The sequence below is a fragment of the Uloborus diversus genome, unplaced genomic scaffold (genome assembly GCF_026930045.1).
Source record: "Uloborus diversus isolate 005 unplaced genomic scaffold, Udiv.v.3.1 scaffold_309, whole genome shotgun sequence".
In the NCBI taxonomy this organism is placed as follows: domain Eukaryota; kingdom Metazoa; phylum Arthropoda; class Arachnida; order Araneae; family Uloboridae; genus Uloborus; species Uloborus diversus.
In genome coordinates this window covers 89,876-114,051 of record NW_026558471.1, presented here as the reverse complement: position 1 = coordinate 114,051, position 24,176 = coordinate 89,876, and the positions used below count along the sequence as shown (strand labels likewise).

Sequence of the window (24,176 nt, the reverse complement as noted above, 5' to 3'; positions counted from 1 at the left end):
CTTCTCATTTTGAATCAACCTCTTTTCTGCGACTTCACAAGATGAACCCAATTTCAGATTATCATCGTGAAAAGGTAACCTTACGATAAACCTACCCTCATCATTACGTGTAAATGTGGATTGAAAATGGTTTTCACATGCCTGTTCTGAAGGGGAGAGTATTTTTTTGTTTGGAATTTCTTCTAATTCCCACAACTTCTGAACTTCGAACTCCTTGCAAAGAGTGAAGTGAGTATAAACGCGATTCGAGTTGCCTTGAAATTTTGATACTTTTCCCAAGATAACCCATCCAAAAATTGTCTCCTGAGCCATCAAGTTTTCTCCGGGAATAACAATATGCCCACTCAGCATTATGTTTGCTAGCACGTCCGCACCCAGTAGGACATCAATGGTGCTAGGCTGATTGCAATTTTTATCTGCAAGTATTAAATGCTTGAAGTATTTTAATTTTGAATCATCAATTTTATTCTGGGGAAGATTGTTTGTAATTTTAGGGATGGTTAATGCATCAACAGTGAGTGTCAAACTAATATCTGAGACTGGCGATATTTTAATTTGAGCTGCACCCGAAATTTTATTCGATTCATTAGAACCTAACCCTGCTAACTCGCTGCCGTGAAATACCCAACCACTGTAAACAATCTTCTCTAAAAAAGCTTGCTTGAGATGCACAATCAATTAGAGCTTTACAAACATGCGGATTTCCATATTTGTCATGTACGTTAATAATAGCAGTTGGAAGCAAAACATTTTGTGCATTCAAATTAGATTCCGAATAATGATTTGATACTAACGTATCACTTTTATGTTCTTCATTTTTGGCATTTGCCGTTTCGTGGAGCAAAGTGTTATGCTTACGATCGTATTTTTTGCACTTTAAACTCTTACAAGTATTAGCAAAGTAATTTGGTCTTAAACAATTCAAACAAATTTTCATTTGTATTACAAAATCCTTTCTCGCGTTAATTGGCAATTCTTGAAATTTATCGCACTGATAAATTGCATGTGAATTATCCTTACAGAATAAACAAGCGTTCGTAACAGCGATATGTTATGACTCTAATTTGTTTTTTGATGAGAAAGATTTTTCGTTTGGTGTCCTTGACGAAAATGATCCGGCGCCATGTGTGTTATGACTCAGACACGCTAAAGCTGCAGCGCTTTTTTCAATGAATTCGCAAAATGATTTGAATGTTGGAACTTCCGATCTGTACAAACTCAATGTAAACTGACGTAATGTTTGAGAATCCAGTTTCTTTTTCAAGAAATAAACTGGAATGGTATCCCAATGAGATACTGGTTGTTTTAGTATTTCTAAAGTGACTCAGATTTTAAATTTGGTTGCGAAAATAATCGGTCTAGGGTTGCATTAATTATTTCCGAAACGTTTTCATATCTATCACTGATTAATTTCCATGCTTTATCGTAATTTTCATTCGTGATTTGCAGAGCTTGAATTAGAACAGATGTTTGGCCTTTAATCGAAAGCTTGAGGTATTGCAAACGTTGAGCATCAGAAAGAAATGAATTGTTATGAATGGTTGCAATGAATAAGTCCCGAAAACTTAACTATTCACAAAAATTGCCTGAAAATGTTGGTAGTTCTATTTTGGGTAATTTAACAGAGTTCAAATGATGTTCTGAAGTAGACTGATTTGATACTTGAGAAGTATTATTCGTACTGGTCTCACCTGCTGTTTTGGTTTTAATTTCTTTAGAAATTGTTACCTTTAAACTTTCAATTTTGGATGCGATTTCATCATATTCTTTGTCGTTTGCCTCGATTTCCGTATCCTTTTGAGCTAGAATAATTTCCGTGTTTAATTCATGAAATTCATGCCATAAATCCCGAGCATCAGAGCCATGTATTTCGAGTTCATCAATAGTAATTGCATCTGAATTAATTTTATCGTTAAGAATATTAATTAATCGAGTGGTCCTACCTTTGAGGTAGCTCCGTTTCTTCTTGCGATTATCCATAGTGTTTGAATGTTCTACTCGTTGACAATTGAATTGCACTTCTTCCACAAATTTATTGTTCCGGCTCGACGGACCAGAAACATGTATGGTGGAGTGTGGACACAATAATTGAACAAGTTAGAAACATAAACGACTATATTTACACACACGAGTATTTACATTACGTTTTCTTAACGAGATCTACACAGAGACTGAAACATAGTTGCTGCGGAGCATGCGTCGACGATCGCTCCCTCTCACGGTGGGTTCTTCTTGTGTACTTACCTCGAACATTGACTTTCCTGAAGACTTCCTGGTCTTGCAAAGAGTTAGACCAGGTAGGATTAGAAATGATTACAATAATATATTTTCAAACATCTGAGGCCAGTGGCGCACACAAGAATTTTACAAGGGGAGGGTACGAGATCGAAAGCCTCATTCTCATATCATACCCCAATTCGCTGTCAAGCATATTGACTTTATTTAATCGATTCCCGAGAAGGAAAAACAGTGAAAAATAAACTACTGAATAAATAATTAACATTATTTAATGAAATGTGCTTAAATAAATAACCAGAAAGCAAAATAATTTACGCTTTTACTTTTTTTATAATTAAAAAATGGATTCAAGTTCATAGAATGTAATTTTAATCTGTAATTACAAAACTAAAAATATGGTTATTACATTGTATTCATTTATAACCCCCATTCTGCTTCTTAGAGACCATTCATTACAGGAAAAGTTCACAATATTTTTTTAATCTTTTAACATGAGGATTTTATTTTTTCACTTATCATTGGAACTGAAAATAGTGTTTCCTTTGTTTGAAACTATTCTACGAACAAAATACATAAAATCGTAATCAATCAGGAAAAATATCAAGACTTATGGGAGGGGTCCGGACCCCCTGGACCCCTCCCTTGTGTGCGCCACTGTCTGAGGCATATGCTTCCTCTATTGTTACTATTTATTCCATTCAAAATAAGTTCAAAAATTATATTTGTATATTCTTTTTATTTATATGTTTTTATGTACATATATTTATACTATATGAAAATGTACAATATACATATTTGATTTTTGCTGTAGACTGCTATAAAGAAAAATAATCCTAAGAAGATTGTCAGGAGTGTTGGAGATGGGGAGGTGGTAGAGTTTGACGTTGTTGTTGGCGAGAAGGGAAATGAAGCTGCAAATGTCACTGGACCAAATGGCACTTCAGTCAAAGGCAGTCCATATGCTGCTGATAGAAACCGTTACCGTGGGAGATGGTTCCCTAGGAGACGATATGTACCGAGAACTCCTCGAGTAAGTGCATGATGAAAAATTCTATTAATTTCTCAGGGTATTCAAAGTTTATTTTGGAAATGCAAATGAGTATACAATTTGTAAAGAGGGAGTTTATTAATCTATGTGAAATTTGTATTGCAAGTGAAATTTCAGGGAAGTCGCCGTTAAATAAGAGTCATGCTAAGTTATCTGTATGCCCTCAATAAGAAGAGATATTTAATATGTTGTAAAGTATGCTAGATTTTGTTGACAAGTTCAGTGAACTGAAGTATTTATAGTCATGGGCGGATTTATGGGGGGTCAGAGGGGGGCAATGCCCCCCCAGTTTTGGGAGGACTTTATGTAGTAACAACACATCTTCCAAAAATTTAAAAAAAAAATATTTTTTCGTTTTTGAATAGTTCAGAAGAGCATGGGTGGATTTATAGGGAGGGGGGGGGGCAAAGAGGACAATGCTCCCCAGTTTTGGGAGGAGTTTATATAATAATAACTTATCTTTCAAAATCTTATAACAAAAAAAAAATCTTTTTTTTTCTTTTTTGAATAGGAAATTAAAGTTTTTTTTTTCTTTTAAACTTAAAATAGCCGTTTCTTACAAAGTTTGAACAATACTGTACAATTGTATAATCTACTACTTAATTTCAGAGACTAGAAAGTGCAAATTATTGATAAGTTCTAAAATCCCTGAAAAGAATTGGCGCAGTATAGCCTACAAGTGCTCTTGAACCAAAAACCCAATCTAACCAACCAAACCTTGAAAATAATTAGACATGTCTTTGAAACTCCAAAGCAAAGTGTGCTTCAATTTTATTTCTTATCAAGTGTATACAGTGGCTCCCAAAAGTGTTCGTACACCTTGAGATTTTGTAGTAAAACCAAAATAACGCAAAACTGAATTCGAATATGAAATCCAATTTTTTTTTCGCACCATTCCTATGCCATTCTGAATAAAACCCAGTAGTTTTTTTTTTTTCAAAATATTGCCGCATTTTATTTTTGAAATTTGTCAAAAAACAAAGAGACAGAGAAAAAATACACCACCAAAGTCATAGTACACTGAAATATTTTTGAATAAATTCATGATTAAAATTATCATATGTCGTTTTTTTTATTATTTTTGCATTGTATTGACCCTTCAAAGTCATTTGGCTTTATTTTTTTGTTTATTTATTCCCTAATATTCTGCTTATTATTTTTAAATGGCTGGTATGCGTAGAAAACAACAAACACGATTCGAAATTTGTTTTTTTTTCTCACAGTAGACATAAATTGGTTTAAAATATCTGTAAATTAGTTAATTTATATTATTCTATAGTGAAGTGCTTGATAAAATGCTTTTAAGACAAGAATCGGATCGAAAACAAGGTAAGAAAAGGTCAATTGGCAAAGTTAACAAAGCGTGATTGGAGGTTTACAGTTAAAGAAATTATGAAAAATACGCATTTGAGTGCTGAAAAAGTTTTTGCATAGCTGAATGAAACATTTTACGTTTAATTTTCACCTAAAACTATTTGCCAAGTTCTCTTATTAGTTGTATTAAAGGGGACCTCTTCCCGCAGAAATTTTCTTGTTCATGCGAAAAACACTAAGCTCACGCTTTCCGTCATAAAATAAATGATAAATAAGCTCAAAACGTTTTGGAACAACGTCTTACTTATAGAGGAAAATAAATTTGGGTTAAATTGTTGTAAAATTGTCAATAGGAGGAAAAATGAGGAATTTAATCTTAGGAACTTAGCTGGATCAGTTAATCAGGACGATGAGGTGTTCTTGGGTGAGGGTGCATAACTGTAGCAGGACTTGGAAAATTTGAGTTTTTTGATGAAATAATGAATCATGCCGTTCATTTGAATATTTTAAAAAACAAGTTTAAACTATTAGCCCAAAATTTGGTAAACGGAAACAACTATGTTTCTTTTATCAAAATGACGATAAAAAGTACACGTTTGCGTTTGGAGCCTCAAAAATTGTCCTTAAAGTTAGAAATATCTCCTCAGTCGGCAGATTTAAACTTAATAGAACATATTTGGAAACATCTGGTGGCTAGATTACGAAAATACACCATTGAAACGAAAAGCGAACTAAAAACAGTAAGACTCGAAGTGCGGCTGAATACTTACTCAGAAATTGCAGAAAAAAAGAAAGAAAAAACAATGAAATCTATTCCCAGACGTTTAAAAACTGTTGTTGATACTCCATGATTCTCTACTAAATAATAATTTTGTAAAAAGTTAGATTATTTACTATTTTTTTTTGACATTTTTTTCAAAGTGTACGAAGACTTTTGTGAAATAAAATTTCCGGCACTTTTTGGTTTTTGATTTTTAAAAAATTAAGGTTTAGTGTTTTTTTTAAAAATTTCGTGTAGTTTTGTTAAAAATAGATCATAGATCTTGTAATTAAATACCTATTCCGAAATATTAATTCTAACCAATGCATTGGAGCCTATTTCATTGAAAGTCGAACACTTTTGGGAGCCACTGTAAATTAAGAATTGTTCAAATGGGTTGCATGTTACACTCTTGATACCTATTCTCTAAATCTGTGCACCATTTCTTTTAAAGTATTAACTTGCATCACAAAGCACTTTTAAAGCGTAAAACTTAAAAAAAAAATTATTTGCCTATTTCCAATTAACCCTTATAAGACTTCAAAATTCAGAATTTTATATCCATTTTAGATAATTTCCTCCGGGGGAGTAACCCCCGGGCCCCCTAAAACTGGAGATATTCTATATCCCACTAAAAAGGGAGCACTGCGTTACTCTCTTAATACCAGCCCCTCTCTTTTAAGGTCAATTTAAAAAGGACAGCATGATTACACACAGTAATGAAAATGACATAAAAAAGTAAAGAATGACCTTACGCATTGACCTTAGAAAACAGACAAAAACATGGGAGGGGAGGGAGGGCAATTAAAAATGTTGCTCAAAAAAAAAAAAAAAAAAAAAATCCTGCCCCCCCAGGAACTCAGTCCTAAATCCGCCTATGTTTATAGTGCAATTAAATGAGTCAAAAAATTGAATAATTTCTAGAATTTTTAGTGGCATGCTTAGGGTAATATATTTTTTTGTTGATAATTTATACTCATACTATGTTAACAATACAGTATAGGACCCCAAATCCAGAAAGTTCTGTACCGCGACCTTTTCGAATTTTGGATTATGATTCAAAAAATAGTGAAAGTACTCATGTTGTGTGGTATTTGTCATTTTTTTTTTTCTGGTTTTGCTGATATTCATGCCAAATTTCTTTTATTTCTTGATTAATCTGAGTGAAAGTGTAAGTTAGAGATAATTTGCAGCAGCGTATTGTCTGTGGATGTTGCTTTTTAATGTTAGGCAATTGATAGAATAAATATATTAAATCATATTTATACTAAAAATTCTCTGTGTGGTGACCGGAGCAGAATAGTCCCAATGTAGTCCATGCATGTCGTAAGAGGCGACTAAAATGGACACCCAATCTAAGGTGTGAGGCACCGTGCCGATGAATGGATGGCATCTGGGTTGTATAATGTCTTGAACGGACCCCTGGATGAACTGGGCAAAACCTCCTTGTACTTAGCCTTACACTCGTACAGGGTGGTTGTGCAGGTATTAACCTTTTACCACCTCACAGTTTCCAGCTCCTGTGGAGTCGGAGGCTGGCTTGAAGGAGAAACCAGCAATCTTGCTGCTGGAGGAGGTAAGGGTGCGGATCTGCAATCCACCGAACGAGAGGGGTAAAGTTGCAGGTCTGCAACCCACCAACTCTGCTGTAAATGGGCAAGGATTATTTAATTTTGCACAAAAATTGCAACTGGTGCGAGCGGGAGAGGGGTAAGCTGGTACAGGAGGGAGAAAGCCACTGGGCCGGCCTTCCCCGAGATGGTAGGAGGAACCAAACATCTTTGGTCAGAGGTTTCAACTCCTTCCACTGCACAAACTGCTGCAGAAGGAGAGAACAAGTAACCTTGCTGCTGCTGGAGGAGGTGAGGGTGCAAGTCTGCAAGCCACCAAATCTGCAATAGTGAGGCAGGGGGTACTCATTTGTGCACAAAAATGCAACAGGTGCTGGTGCAGGCAGGAGAAGAAGAGGCTGGTATGAGAGGCGAAAGCAACCTGGCCAACCATTCCTAAGAAGGCAGGAGAAACCAAGCGTCTTCACACAAAAGTTGTATCTTAACAAGTATGGACAAGTCAGCCACAGTCCTATCTATGCTCAAGCAGTGAGTATGTTTAAGATGGATGTTGTGAGAGAAACCAGATCCCGTTGGAGAGGTTATCTCGCGATGAATCTTGAACATATTCAGCTTGTCATCCTAAGGACAGACCTGATTCTCTCTGGGGATCATATGCTGAAAATACTGGCTTCTTGACAAAAATAATATTGGGAAGGCTTCTGGTCTTCTTACTGGTATTTACACCTTAAAGCAGCACCATGCTATAATGGGTATCAGTAATGATCCAATTTGCGGAGGTTACCTCTTTAATGAGGAAACTATTACTTGACCCTGTGTGATTGCAAAGTGTTTTCTGCCTATAGGTTTGAACACCTTGTCATTGTTTACTTGAACCGTGGGAGAGTCATGATATTCCTATTAGGTGTTTGCTGAATTTTACTTCAGCTGCTTTTCTGTTTTAAGACTTTTGTTTGGGGACTAGTACAATTAACCTTTGGTCGCAGTGCTTGGTTTGGTCGAACCCCCCTTTCTTTGATTTCATTCATACTAAAAATAGTTTTGTGCATTTGTTCAATAGACTTTGTATTGACACTTATGAGAGAAAAAAAAAATTATTGTTAACCCTAAAAGTAGATGTTAAAAGATTGCTGCAAAATTACAGCGGAACACTAATTTACTCATGACACGTTGCATCAAAGAGACACAAAAATAAACTGAACTGAAAATACTGTGTTTTCAACAGGTAATAGCCGGCCACTAACAATTTTGAACAATTAAAAATGGAAAAAAGAAAAAAATTTGTTGCTTTTTAAATTTTACATCATATGTGCTATTATATGCTTAAAGAAAAATGTTCCGGGTTTCAGGATTCCAAAATTTGGGTCTCATACTGTACTCATGTTGTTTTATAATACCTGCTATCATTGTTTGTAAAGAAATTACAATCAGAGATTCATGTATACATAAATATAAATGTGTGTGAGCATTCCACCATTTTAATTCTTTTCCTCTTCATATACTTGCAGCAACAAAATGATGCAGGTGAGGACAGTCAAAGTCAAGATCATGCTGATGATGAACATCAGCCCACACAAAGACCACCACGAAGGCCTTTGAGACGTCCATTCTTTAGAAAATATTACAGAGGTCCTCCAAGAGGACCTCCTCGAAATATTGATCAAGGTGGCAATGAGGTAAGTTTGGGTTTTGATTATGTCTTTAAAGTTATTACTCCTTTACATTTTTTAATTCAGTTGCTAAAATTGTAAAATTGTATGTGAAATCAAAACTTTCATTTTTTTACATCGTATTATCCGCAAGGATTTTTTCCCTTTTTGGACGATTTTAGGACCTGCGCTGTGTATAATATGCAGGAAAATATGGTTGTGGTATTTAGTATAAAATAAGTTTATAAAGTTATTCACGTTGTACATATTTTTTTAATCATGGATTCAGACATATATAACATTTAATTTTTATTTTTAAAAAAGTGAAAAACATTACAGTTGACTCTCTGTTTAACGACTTTCAAGGGACCACAAAAAATCGTCCTTAATTAGAAATCATCCTTAAATAGAATGCTTTTAACACTACAGTGGACCATCTGGGACCGTGAAAAGCCGTAGTTAAATAGAAAAAGTCGTTAAATAGAGCGTCGTTAAACTGAGAGTCAACCGTATTTGATTTAATTTTTGTAAAGTTTTTGAGCTTCTCTGTATTGAGAAGGAAAAGGGGAGTGCTGTTCATTTAAAAAAACAATGAAATAGTTCTCCATCATAGTCATCAGAACTGAAGCACCTGTGAACCTGATATTCCAACATTCAAGGCATAAAATGAAATGATCAAAATTGATAATATTTTATGCTTTTGAACTAATCAACAATACTTTCGCAGCCAATATAAGAGTACTAATACCACTTTTGAAGAGAAGCAAAGGATATTCTAAGAAATCACAATTTTTATAATTAAGTTTTTAGCATTATTAATCTAAAGAATTAAATGAAAAATTTTCTATGCATATTTGTTAGAATTTAGTTTCTAAAAGAGTAATAAGAAATTGAGTTTCTTTATTTTTTTTAAAATAAATACTTGAAAATGTGTTTGTCCAGCATATTGAAAGTTGTCAATTTCTCTTTCAATGTCCCAAAATCATGCAAGGTTTTCTTATTTGTACACTAAACTTATGCTATGTTCTCAATGCTGTATTTTTTGTTGTAACTGTTAGGATGATCAAGACGAAAGGAAAAATGATGATAGGATTCCTAGAGGCGGTGGTGGTGGTGGACTAAGACGTGCGCCTAGGAAATTTTATCAACGATACTTCAGGCGCAGGCCTCGCCGCCCGAGAAGTGACACGGAGGGAAGCCAAAGTGGGGTTGAAGGTGATAATGCTAAGGTAGGTGGGATGGTTTTATGAATGCCCTTCCTACGAAAAGTGGAGGTATTTTATCTCGAAATACAGTCAACTTGCAATGACTGGAATTCTTATAACTTGAATCTTCTTTTTTTCTCAAAGTTTCTATTGGGTCCTAAAGTGTACTTAAAGTAACTCGAATGACTTTGCCAGTCCTTGGGACTTTGAGTTATTGAGAGTACTGTAAGAAATATTTTTAAAAAATTTCTTACAGTAATATGCAGGATTTTTTAAAAATCCTGCATATTTACAAATTATTTTGGGAATAATCTGTGTCAGAGATAAGCAGTTTTAGTCTCATTTTAAGACCACAGTTTTTAATTTGACACTTAGATTTTTGAGTATAGGTGCCAAATTTGGCACCTTAATTTTTAGATTGCATGAAAGCTTTTCTTTTCTGACTCATCATAATTGAAACCAGCCATTGACATGAAGAATACATTTATAAAAATAATTTCAAAATGCAATCAATTTTGAATTCAAAAAAAAAAAAAAATCTAATATTCAATTTATTTTTTTTCAACTTGATCACTCATATTGACACCTAGAAACTTGTCCTACGCATCAAGGCCACACATAAATTTATATTCTTATTTCTAACACTGGAAATAATATTAAGAGAAATGTTTTCTCTTTATATTATTTGCAGGAAATGAATAAATAAGCAATAACTTACTGATTGAACCTGTACAAAAGCAAAATATTGGTATTACAGTGGATGCCTTTTAATTGAATCAGTGATCAATTGAATCAGCCGCTTTAATGAATAAAATTACCAAAAACAGAATAATATCCGGCTTTATGGAATTAACTGCTTTATTGAATCAGCTGCTTTATGAAGTCAAAACTGTTCAGAACAAACGTGATTCATATAAGCGGCGGCCGCTGTATTTTGTGACAAGCTATTGGTCCTTAATATTATATCAACAAACTGCATTTGAAGGATTAAGGCTGAAAAAAAATGAAGTTTTCAAATTTTATTTTAAACAAGCATTACTCATTGTTTTAGCCTGTGGGCCATGGTAAATCCTGTCAAAATACCTGGGTTGGATTTACCTATAGGCTACAAAAGCTGTAGCTTAAGGCAGGGGCGGATAATGTTTATGAAATGTTAATACCAGTTAATCTATTCAAAAAGTGCAGAAGCATTTAGTACATACTAATTTAAGCCAAATAGAAAAGTTTTTTTTTCTTTTTATTTTTAATGCATTTTAAGCCAATTAAGCACCAAACTCTGCAGCAACTCTTCAGCATATATAATGATGAGGAGTAATTAAACATTTTCTTAAGAATTGTGGCTTGAGAGTGTGATTTGTATTGTCAACCCTGCTTAATCAGGTAACGGATAAACGAATACCTCGCTTATATATGAATAAAACCTCCTGGAACCGAATATTTCCCCATAGACACAATGTTAAGGATCCCCGCTTAAAAGAATAATCTCTCCAAATCTTTCAGCCATTCTTCAAAAAGGGCAGAGGTCATCCATGCATTTCTGTTTGCCCGATATCCAACAGACAAAGTGTCAATTCTGATTCCCTTAAAGCCGCGTGGCTTGTAGCTTTTTCCTATAACCAATAGCTTCTCCTTGTCCATTCCTGACATGCTTGAGCAGCACAAGACTGTTATTGTCCAGCAGAAGGAACTGTCTTGGCCTTTTTTGAAGCTGGTTCTCCCTTTGCAGTCCACTGTTTTGACTGTGTTTCTGTAGTGTTTTCCGTAAGTTTAAGCGTTTCAACATTGTGTTTAAGCTACTCCAGCTAGGTTCTGCAATCTATTATGTATTTTCTCAATTTTTTCTAAAGCTAAATTTTCTGAGTTTTAAAGTTTTAGTGATAGTTTTTGAAAATGTTCACCATTTTAAAGCAATTTCTGAATTATGGACAGGTGAAAACAAAAACCTAGAAAGAGAATACCAATTCCTTCTCAAAAAATATATTCTCTTTTTATCGTATCTGGCTATGTGACCTTTACTTGTAGTCAGTGCTAGAAATAAGTGGTTTTTAGTCTCAATTTGAAGCCTAGATTTCCAGTCATCCTAGGTGCCTAAAGTTTTGCATAAACATGCAAGCTTTTCTTTCCTGACTCATTGCGCTTGAAACTCGTGATTGCTGCAAAGGATAAATTCATCACAAGTAGCTCAACTGTCCTGCAAAGGATAAATTAATTAAACTAACTTTTAAATACAATCAATCTTGTATTTTCAAAAAAAAAATCTTTTTTTTCATTATATTCAAGATCCTTTTAAATATGCTATCAACAATGTGTAGCATTTCTATTTAACATAACTAGGTAATATAGATGCACACAGTGCGTGGTTACATTTGCTACTTAGCAGATATACTTGCTGTGAAAATGTTGCATCATTCGATAATCACTAATTAATATCAGTACTGAACGTTTGTTTTCTTTCAAATTTATTGATAAATTAATGAAGAATGTTCACCTTTTATTTCAATGGACGGATGGTCGAAAGCAAAAGGCTTTGTCTCACTAAAAATTTTATCTACCCTCTGTATATTGTTTTTGATGCCTGCAGCTAGTTATGAGTTGTTTGCAAAAGTACCTTATATTTTTATTTCATTGTACTATTTAATAAATATATTTTTTATAATCATGGAGGATATTTGACTCATTAAAAGTAGCAATTTTGACTCCTAGAAAATCATGCTAGGTGTCATCATGACACCATTTTAATTCCTTTTTGTAACACTGCTTGTAGTCTCATAGCCTTTCATAGATTCAGCTGTTTCAATTTATCAAAATGAAAAATGGCAATAGGTTAAATTTTTGTACGGAAAGCAGGACAAGGGGTTTAAGCTATTCAAATCTCAGGCTAACCTGGAAATTTGGAAAAATGCTACTTATTGCGTGGTGTGCACTCGGAACAACTGTGAGTAAGGGAGTAGATTGGTTTAAAAGGACCATTTATCTTCATTGGAGAATAATAAACTGATTAGGACCAGCCTAACTGGGCCCAGAGCCTGTTGCTGGTTGTCATGTTAGTATTTTTTGTGTGTATAATTTTTCTGCCAAACTAACCAATGCCCCCATAATACTAAATGCCTCTAGTATTTAACATAGAGCAAAAACCAGTGCACACAGACTGAGTCAATTTCAGTGTGGAGACCAGAGGCCACTTCCATCTATCAAAGGTATTAGAAACTAATGGCAAAGAAAACAATTAGTTTATTTCAAAATTAACCAATTGTAATTATCAATTTGATTTTAATCCATCGCCATAACAACGCCATGGTTGAATTGCAGCCAAGTAGCTCTGTCCTCCACACCGAAAGTCGACTCCTGCGACGCCGTAAGATCACTCGATTTCCGGGACGGAGGACAGTGTCATAGTAGGGGAGATAGCGACAGTTTTTAATACATTATTTATATAAGGCCAGAATTTTTTTAAATATTAGATTAGTTTACTAGAGACTATAAACTATTAGATTAGTTTACTACCTGAATTTTTTGACCTCTGTGAGTTCCACTTAATATATCGTCGCCACAGAACAACAGTAAGATATCTTAATGTTATTTCTGGGATTAGATATCTTATTGTTGCTCTGAGGCGACGATATGTTCGTTATCTTTTATGGAAGGAAACGGGGTACGTGTCGAAAACAATTACTACGAATACTGCTGAACATACTTAATAATTTTCTCAATATCATTAGATAATGGAATTTCTTTCATTAGATATAATAAAAAGAATCCATCATGGATGAGAAATTTTGGTTGTTCAGAATTGATGTTTTTTAAGCACTTTTATTACACTTGGCCTGATTGTCATGGAGTAATCTGAGGCGTACTTTTGCTTATATTTCAGCAACTAGATTACTAAGAGACTTCTGGATTTTACTAAATGATTTGCTTAATCTTAAGGTACAACTTAAGGCTGAAAATTTAAAATTCTGAAGAAACATCATTATTTCGGTTATAATGGAAAATAGCAAATTTGATGTAATTTCCCCATTAAATGTTTAAATATAAAATCCATTGTTATAAATTTTGTTGCCTTGCAAATGTAATGTTAATAGTAATCATAATGAAAAGTTTGAATCAAGTCCTCTCTGGAGCAAGAATGAAATTTATTCACTGACGTTGCTTTCTTAGGGTTTTTATCCTCATCTATGCATCTATGCCAATAATCGATAACGGGGCTAAGTAAAAAGACGTATTAGGATCTTTATCCCAAGTTACTTATACGTTGTGAATCATTCTTTTGCATATACTCAGCAACTAGACCACTTACAGACTTCAGAATTTTATTAAATGATTTGTTTAACTTTAAGGTACAACGTAACGCCAAAAAATCAAATTCTAAATTAAAATTTTGTTTGAAAACGAAAAACTTTAAAAAAACAGATTTTTTAAAAAAAATAACAAGCACTTTTCATAATGCACTCAAAAGGACAAAATAACTTTTCTGGGTCAGAAAGGACAATTTAAGTGTTCCTGTAGTTTTTAATTCTTTGAAGAAAAAGATTTCACAAACGAAGAAAAGTGCGCTCAAGTCATTTTAAACCAAACTTTCCCATTAAGGGAAAAAAAATGCGTGTTTCAACACTCAAATTTATGATTGAAAGCTAGATAATGGTAAAACATTCTCTACATGACTAGAACCGCACTTTTCTTCGTTTGTGGTGTCATTTTCTTGGAAATTTTTGAAAACTATAAGAATTCTTTAATTGTCCTTTCTGACCCAGAAAAGTTATTTTGTACTTTTGAGTGCATTATGAACAGTGCTTATTATTTTTTAAAAAATCTGTTATTTTCCAGTAAATGCAGTAAGACAGATTTTTCAGTTCTGCAGATGGCTATTATCTGTTGACCCAATTTAACATATGCTAAAGAAATATAATCATCAGCAGCAACGCTATCGCCGCGAAGCACTGGATCAAGTTTGCTCCAAAATGGCGGATGCGTCAGCTCCTCCACTATAGGGGCCTTACTCAGGCCCAGGCCCCAGACCCAAGGTTATTAAAGGCGTGTCCTTCCCTTCTCCCTTCTTCACAGTAGATGAATAAACAGCTTTACTTCCCCATTTACGAAATGTATTTGAAAAGTTGGTGATTCAAAATATTTTTGAAGAAGTTAAAATATATATATATATATGAATAATGTAACAAAAGTATGAATATCAATTTAAATATGATAGAAAATTGTAATCATGAAAAAAAATAATTGAAAAATTTCCATTTATAAAGAATGAAAAGATAAAATAATCATACTTTTCCAACTACTTTATAATTTAAGCAACCTCTACCAAAGACTAAGCAACCTCTTAGTAACGGTAGACTAAAAATTTTAATAAAAACAGGATTTAAACTATTTATTAAAAAATAAATCAGCTTTATTTACTGAAATTTCGCGAGGACAAGCAAACTTTTTCGAGCGAGTGTTAGCGGCCCGATAAACGGTACATAGAGGTACGAGGTCGACATTCCGTGACGTCTATCATGCCTTTGCAACATAACACAACTGGTAGACTTTTGTTTTTATATTTTATACATTGTAAACAGTTACTAAAAAAATTTTTAGGCTTATATATTTAAGTCAAAATTGACTGATTTTTTCGCACCTTGCGTGGGTGGTAGACACGGCACGGCAACGCTTCGGACGCGGTAGACATATATTTTTCGTTATGTTTATACGTAATCAATAATATTACCGAGTTTCAGCCTTATATATATACTAGTGATACCCGCACGGCTTCGCCCGCAATAGAAAAATCAAAAGATCTTTTGGTTCGCCTGTATATTTACAAATAATGTATAGTGAATTTTCTCGCCAGTTGGCTTGCACCGACATTACGGTTCCACGTTACAATAATTTCGTATCTCGCCAATTGGCTTGTGCCCATGTTACGGTTCCACGTTACGATAATTTCGTAATTTATGATACTTTTTTTCTTAAAATTGGAGTAAAAAAAGAACCACATCGAATTTTCGAAAAATCGCTTCGAGGTGCACACCCCCATGCTACATACTAACTTTGTGCCAAATTTCATGAAAATCGGCCGAACGGTTTAAGCGCTATGCGCGTCACAGACATCCTACGGACATCCTACAGACATCCAGACATCCTCCGGACAGAGAGACTTTCTGCTTTATTATTAGTAAAGAAGACAATTTCACAAGTTTTTGCAACATATTGCAAAATTTTTTATTAATTATTGCAACGATAACTTTTTGGTAGACTCGCGTTTTCTTCTTTTAAGTAAACTAATCTAATATTTAAAAAAAAATCTGGCCTTATATATATTGTCGTAAAATTTCGGTCGTTATCTCCCCTACTATCACCTTGTACATGGCCCCAATAAATTTCCGCTTACGCTTATGGACCTTGACAATTTTTGACTTTTCTGTATTGAACCAATGCAGCTCATGCATCCACCAATCAATTTCAACGTTTCAATGCCGCTCGTGCATCCACCAATCAATATTAATGTTTCAAAGTTTGTTATTTTTGATCGGACGTCGCCCATTTTGACCGCAAGAGGCGCCACAGGAAACCTCTGGGTCCACCATTTAGTGGCAAAGAAATGGAAACGGGTGCCCTGTAGCACCCTCTATGTTGCTATGGGTTTCAGCGATTGCCACGGCCTATAAGAATTAAGTGGGGCCATGCCTAGTGGCAATCAGATGAACTCGTTGCTATGCCGATGGATCCAATCGATTAAAATCAAATATATAATTACTTAATTTCAAAATAATTTTGTTAGTAACCAATTATTTTCTTTGCTATTGTTTTCTAATACCTTCGATAGATGGCAGTAGCATTCCGTACCAATATTTACGTATCCTCATTCCCCTCAGTACCCATATTCACGTATCCTCGTTCTCTCGATTCGAGTTTCTTTTTGCTCTATGTTAAAAGTGAGAAAGCGACAGACATTTAGTATTACGGGGACGTTGGTTGAACCGACTCTCTGGAGAATAACATCTGCTTTCCCACCAGGACAACGAAGCCGACGACGAAGACCAGCAGGCTCGGGTCTCTGGATCCCGCCCGCGCCAGGCCTACAGACCGCGGATGGACCGCCGCAGACCGCGCAGGGGCGGTCATGCCCGGACCGCTCGGACCGCATGCCCAGGAATGGCAGGGGGGAGGACGGAGACGAGGTGAAGCAGGAAGACTACGAGGCCAAGTATGAGGTCAAGACCGAAGATCCGGGGAGTGGCTACGAAAACGATGCAGCCAATGTCTCGTCTTCGATGCCGCCCTCGGGGGGGTCCGGAGAACCGTGTGATTCGGCTCAGACGAACGAAGGCTATTCAAAAGAGCAGTCGTCTGCTGAGCAGGTGAGGGATTTCTGCTGTTTTTACTCCCTTTTCCTTTTACAAAAAAGGAAGTATTGTACTCACGAAAAAAATTTCGCTCAAAAATCGACCTTAATTTCCATTTTACTCACCCCCTAGTGAATGGTGAGTTTTTTTTTTTTTTTTTTCAACTCGACCACACGTGGATAAGTGCCTAAGAATGTAAATACACGTGAAATATCCATTCTGTTGATTTCCGAGTTAATTACAACGAGTTTTCTCACGACATCTGTATGTAGGTATGTGCGTATGTGTGTCGCATAATTCAAGAACACTATGTCCTAGAAAGTTGAAATTTGGTACGTAGACTCCTTGTGGGGTCTAAATTGGAGTAAAAGGAAGTCATGCTCATGTAATGCACACATCAGCTCATTTTAGTTACTTGCATGCCTGGTAAAGTCTGACCACCGATGAGATGTCAAGGCAAACATCCAGTTTAGAGGTGGAAACGGATGCATCTATTAGTTTTTATAGAGCCTAGCTTTTGCAGATGCGTGCTAGCCTCTGCTGTCCAATATTTTAATGTGAAACCTTACTCGTATTTGCGCATGCATCAGGTCTCTTCTGATTTTATCAAAACAGGGGTAAAAGGAAGAAGGAAGTAACGAACAAGGAAAAATTGAATGCATCGGAAGTGCGCTTCCTTAAACCATCACCCGTTTTTCAATTGGAACAGTTTGCTGCTGCTAGTCGTGGAGTTCGAGAACAGACAGTAAATTAAGTAAAGTGTCACATTGGAATTGACGAAGCACACACATCAAATTTTTACTTTTCCTCCTCATAGAGATGGACTCGTTTTTACTGGAAGTTTGCCAATTCCCTATCATCCGTGGGCAGAATGTTGCAGAATTTGTTTCGGGAGGCTCCGAGGCCGATCGAAAATGAAATTAGTTTGTTGTGGCTATCACGAAACTTTCTTCTATATCCATATCCATATTATGAATTCTTGAATCTAACGTATTGTTACAAATTTTGTAAGTAGTAATCATTTTTACGTTTTAATCTGGCTAACTTCAACTATATCTTAAAGTTTATTCCATTGATTTTCGCCTAAGATTACAGTAGTTTCATACATTGCCTGCTACGAACCGTTTCAACATTATGCTTATGAGATTGGCGGGAAATTTTAGAGACATCGCCAAGTTGGCATCATTTTTGGCACCATGTCGCCTAGCTTTGTGACACTTCTTATGTAATTAGTATTTCAAGGTTAATAATGAATGTATTAACCCTGTAACCTCTAGAAACTACATAGTTACTAACCACATAGAGTAAATACTAGAATCGGATAAAGGGAGATCCCCAGGCCTGGCATAAAAGCAATATTCTCAAGCAAAATTTTTATTGAAAATGGGAATTTTTTATAAACTATTTCTGTGATAACTTAAAGCTTTCTTAGCTAATGTTTGGAAAGAAATTTCAAAGTGTTATTAGAACTGCTGTTTTGCTTGCTTTCAGGAGCAAATTAGTGCAAGACTAAAAAAATTTATAGCCAAAAAGGAAAAAAAAAAAAGCATTTAATAGGACAAGAAAAGGCCAACAATTGCAATTTTGAAGAGCAAGACTGCACATTAAAAAAACCAATATGTAGCATAATATTCTTAAGTGAAAAAACTTTTGCAATGAGAAATAAAATCAAAGAAACAATCTGAAAAGCACTAACCATGGAGTCCTGTTAAAAAATTCCAGTATTATAGTTGTTGAAATTCAATCAAAAGTTGATATGATCAAGCCTTTTTTCCTGAAGCAAATTAATTATTCTTTCTCTCTCTCTCTTTTCTTTTTCTTTAATGTATGGTTCCTGTGCTTCAAATGTTGTGGGAATAATTTTGAACTTTTAGAAACTAATCAATAATTTCTTCTTAAACCCTGAATTGATAATTCCCACTAAAATCCTTAAAAAAGAGTTACAACAATTTATTTCATATTGTTTTCTATGCTTGAAAGTACAAAACTTAAGTTTTAACTTGCAATCCCTTGCAGATTTCTGATGGACAAAAATATGTTGCTTTTTTTCTGCTTGGGGTAGTGAAAATAATATTCCTTGTGTTAATAGTATAACAATTGTGGTTTATTATTTATGATGTAACTATTTGTGGTACTTCGTTGCCTCGTTCATATGAAGCTTTTCTATCCTGGAAAAAATTTGCTTAACACCTCATTCCAGTTATTTCCCATTCCCAGGTATATGTGGGTTTTCTTTCTTCTGTACCTTCTGCAATAGTTATTTGGCTTTTAACCAAAATTCACTTCGCAAAACGAGTTTGTTCACTTGCTGGGTAGAACCGCTTTCTTAGGTACAGGGTAAAAACTCTTTTCGTATGTGAACAGTGAATTTCCCAACCAGTTTTTTTTTTCAAAGTTAGAGCGAAGAAATGCAAGGTACAAAAGTCTCATGTGCTAGTGTGTGGCAAAACTATAACGATACAAATTTTTATTTATCATTTGCTCCAGGGCTCAGATTTTGTGGTTAAGTAGCTAAACTGTCGAACTTTAATAATGCTTGAAATGTTATGAATATTATTTTTAATGCATTATTTATAAAACTAAAGTCCATGACTAATGCCTTGCTTTGTTAAAAATTTATATCTATCATGTTTTTTTTTTTTCTTTTCCTTCCTAGCCTGTTGTGAAAATTGAAAATACATCTCCTGCAGAAGCCTCTACAAATGAAGCAATAGTTTCTGCCTAACAAACGGAGCCACACCATTTTTTTTGAGCTCTTGGATGAGTCTTAATAGACTGTTTGCTTATCATGTCATTAACACCCTTGAGATTTTGAAACTACCAACTTTGTAATTGTTAAAAAGCTGTGATTTGAATGTATTCGAACAGCCAAGGTATAGTTTTTATCAGATAGCTGTTTGTGAAGTTATGCCCTCACTGGGTTGATTTAAAAGATGCTGAGTAGCCAAATAACTTTGAAAAGTTTTAATTTGAATGCAGTTACTTGTTTAAAAATATTACCATTTATTCACATTGAACACAAGTTTTTGACTGAACTAACATCATGGATGTAACTTTGGCTCTTGTTTATTACTCTAATTTATTTTTTAAAAGCTTGAAAGTATAAAGTGTAGAATTTAATGAATTTTATTTTGACTGAAAGCAGACACTTTGTATACTTGAAGAAGAAAAGTTTATAAAATGAATTTGAATAAAATTCTTCATTTCACAAAAAGTACTGTGTTCTTATTCATATGGTAAAATGCAGTAATCGAAAGTTCCTGACATTTAAAGTAAAAACTTCAAAAAAAAAGCTGAATTTTTTTTTATTTTTGCAAATAAAAGTTTTAGCATCTGAATAAAAACACTAATGACGTTTCTGTTCTTGCATTTTTTATATCTTTAGTGGTAAATTTAAATTTTCGGTAATAATATGAACAAAAAGTAATATGCATTCGCAAATATGCTTAAAAAATCAAGCAACCCGAGAAAAACTTACTAGTCGCCTGATTTTTTTTTTAAACGACAATATTCTTTTTGTAATTTTTCTTTTGCTTATAAAAATAAAAAAATCTGAAAGTAAGTGAAAAGCAAAAATATGCATTTTCATATAATGTGGGCTCTAATCACACTAGTCAACAAAAAAGAACTTTTGTCTGCATCCTGGTTTTAAATAGTGAATTCCTACTAATTTTGGGTTGAGAAAAACGAATATGGTAGTGAATGTTTTTTATTAGCTCTTGTTTTCAGGATACATAAAAGTCCACTGGAGAAAGATTCACAGCAACCACACATAGTTTTAAAGGCAATGTTTAAAAGGGAAAAACATCCTGTGCAATAAATATTATTAAATAGGTCTTTTTTTTTTAAACAATGCTTATTTTTCGGAAAAATGAGGCTGCTTTGGCTTATTGTTGTAAATGCTTCATTTTCGATTGCTTTTTGTACGTCAAAAAAGAACCATTCCTTGTAATAAGATCAGCAGCATTTGGTGAGCATTAACTCAGACCAATGACCCTTATATCTGCGTTCTATTGTAAATATATCTTTTTTTTTTATTGAAACCTTTCTTCATTCTCACTGCTCATAGCTTTAGTTTTTAAACAAAATATCCTGGAAGAAGTGAAAAAAAATGTAGTTTCACAGACACATCATTAATCAATGGTGACAGAATTTCCATAGGAATTGTTTGACCAACTGTTTTTTTTTTATGCTTAAAAATACTTGTAATACACCCTTAATGACTTCTAAGGTGTTTTCTTCCTTCGAAAATTTATTTTGAAAAACAGTGATTTTCAAAATTGATTGTATATGAAAGGCCTTTAAAAATTCTCTCCTTAACCTTAGCTTCAAATATATCTTGGAAATTTCCCTCTAAGGTATTGGAAAAACATCTTTGTTCACGGCTTTCATGAAGTTCTTCATTATTCCCAGCAAGATGAGCATGGGTGGAAGCCTGAAATGGGTGGATCTACTAGAGGTTGATTTTGAGCATTTCTTTTTCCAGATTTTAAATTTCGCGAAGTCCATTTCGGTTTTCATGTAGTAAGATTTTCTATCTCAACCTGGGGTCGAAGTTTAGAAGACATTAAGTCTCATGGGGGGGGGGGTGTATCTGACAAGAAAAAAAAAAGCATTAGTGAGAATTCTCTATCCTAGTTGCCTCTGTATCTTAAAAAATAGAGCTAATCTCAACTTTTTATGGTGATTTTTGTGTTTAGGGAGACAAAATACTTCGGAAATAGCTATTAGTGAGCCGGATGCATTTTTGGTGTTGGCTAGTGTGATTATTATTACTACTACTACTACTGTACAGCTACCTCTAAAAATATTTAAAGGGTTGCAATGATTAAAGCCCTAGGGTTTATGCAATGATAGCTGCCATATAAGATAAATGGAAGATTTATATCACAAATAAACTGACGGGCTGGGTGGAAAAGGCTCAAGTAACATTTACTTTAGAACCACATTTTCATTTTCTGTCATTCCCAGTTTTAAAATTTATCTCTTTAACTTCAATGCACCTTAAGTTAGAATCTGCTCTGCAAGCATCCGTACTATTTTTCCATATTTGATGCATAGATTGTCGATTTGAAAATTAGATTGTCGATTTGTAGATATGAAGAATGTTGGCATGTTCTAAAGGGGTCCTACTGCCCAAGAAATGGGGGAAAAACTAGCAAAAAGACTTAATAACATTTCAAATGCACACTGCTGGTGTCTGAGGAGGAGCCCTATCGAGTTTTTGTAGGGAGACCCAAAATTTATAGATATTGGCAAGAAAATTAAGACTGATTTTTTTTTTTTTAATTTGTTTGAGGTGAAACTTTTTGAAATTTAAAAGATTTACTTCTTACCTATCCTTATTAAATAAGGGGTAAAATATGGTATTCACTTTTGCTGTGAGTCCGCTGTGAATTTGCCTTAAGCCCTGTATACAGGGCTTCAGATTTACCATGTCGCAATTCAATAATTGACAAAGAGACTTCAAAAATGCATTGAGTCACCCAGTAACCTGTAAATCCGCCACTGGCTATGATGTTAACGTATGATGCATGAGAGAAAATAGCTTATACAGTGAAACCTGTCTATAATGATATTTTCCTTGGTCCCAAGCAGAATGGCAGCAATAAATAATCAAACTGTCTATACCGATAACCTGTCTATAACGATATTTTCCTTAGTCTCAAGCAGAATGGCAGTAATAAATAATCAAACTGTCTATAATGATAACCTGTCTATAACTATCATTTTTAGGTCCCAACAGTATCGTTGTAGATTTAGATAGGTTTTACTGTAGTTACCCCTAGTTTGTTCTAAGTATTGTAAGTTTTTGTATTCAAATTCAAAAGCGTGAAAAAACTCTTTTAAACCTGTATTATAGTAAACTCTTGTTGATCTGTGGCTGCTTACCTGTGGTCTTTTACGCTTTAACCCCCCTCCCCCCCATTGATTATTTTACCTGCATGTAGCACCCACTTAAACAAAACAAGTGAAAAATCTATTTTTAGACCGTCATATTTATTTCTTACCCTCCCTTCCAATGACACCAAACTTTCAAAGGTCACCCAAGCCTGACTAATTGAAATCTGTTTTTTAGTTCTACAACACTTACGTGCATAAACGAGTGAATAGACCAGTTTTGTTCGAAAAATTCCCCTCCCCGATACTTTTTTGGCGTAACCTAGCGTCATCTGTTTCTGTTAATCTGTTGGCATCATTTGCTCACGTAGGTGTGTAATAATTTCGCAATAATGCACAATCCTCATTTCCAATAGCTTTTATTTGCATATTTTACTTACACTTATTGTTTCAATCAGGGCTGGGAGTTGGCGGAAAAATGATAGACTCCTGGAATTTTTGAGCCTTTGACTCCGGCTCCTTTACACCAAAATCAGTGTGACTCTGATTCCGCAAGTACTTGCAGAGTTGCGGACTTCATGGGAAAATGCCCGACTCCTGCTCAGACTCTTGCAATTTTAAACCTTCGACTCCGAATTCTTTACCCCAGAATCAGCCCGGCCCTTCGACTTGTGAGCCCACAACAGAGTACCTAACAAGTAGGGTTCTATCGCAATTCGTGATTCCAAAAAACAAGATTAGAATTCCAAATCTCCAAATCCAGACTTCTTATCTTTCTTTGTTTTTTTGTTTTAAAAAGCCAGGGGGTGAAAGTGCACCGCCTGCTGGCATTCAGAGACATACATACGTAATCCGTCCAATAAATTCGCGAACTCGTACAATATAGCGGCCATCGACGCGGACTATAGTCCCGCCAACTTTCGGCGATAGTTACCTGACAACCTGACACCCAATGAAATGTCAGTTCTTAGCAGATCACCAAACTGCACGTATGTTGCAAGTTATATTAGTTTCTGTTGTCCTTGTTTTTGCTGTTCGTAGAAAATGGAAATTGATGAAATCATCGAAATTGATGAATTCACACTTCTGAAGCGTTTGAGAGATCGTGTGCGACCAAATTTGACTCAAGGCGATGGATGGATGGAAGCACCATGACAACGCACCAGCACATTCAGCGTTGATTTTTCACCAGTTTCTGGCAAAAAAATTCAATCAC

At 34.7% G+C, this 24,176-nt stretch overlaps 1 protein-coding gene across 1 annotated transcript; it reads left to right on the top strand.

Moving 5' to 3' along the window:
* Positions 1–496: 496 nt before the first annotated feature.
* Positions 497–20,227, top strand: LOC129233284 (Y-box-binding protein 2-B-like). Its single transcript, XM_054867332.1, has 6 exons — positions 497–514; positions 3,050–3,268; positions 8,440–8,607; positions 9,639–9,809; positions 16,791–17,134; positions 19,776–20,227. Exons 1-5 carry the CDS (start codon positions 497–499, stop codon positions 16,956–16,958), a joined length of 744 nt encoding a protein of 247 aa, XP_054723307.1. The 3' UTR covers positions 16,959–17,134; positions 19,776–20,227.
* Positions 20,228–24,176: the final 3,949 nt, after the last annotated feature.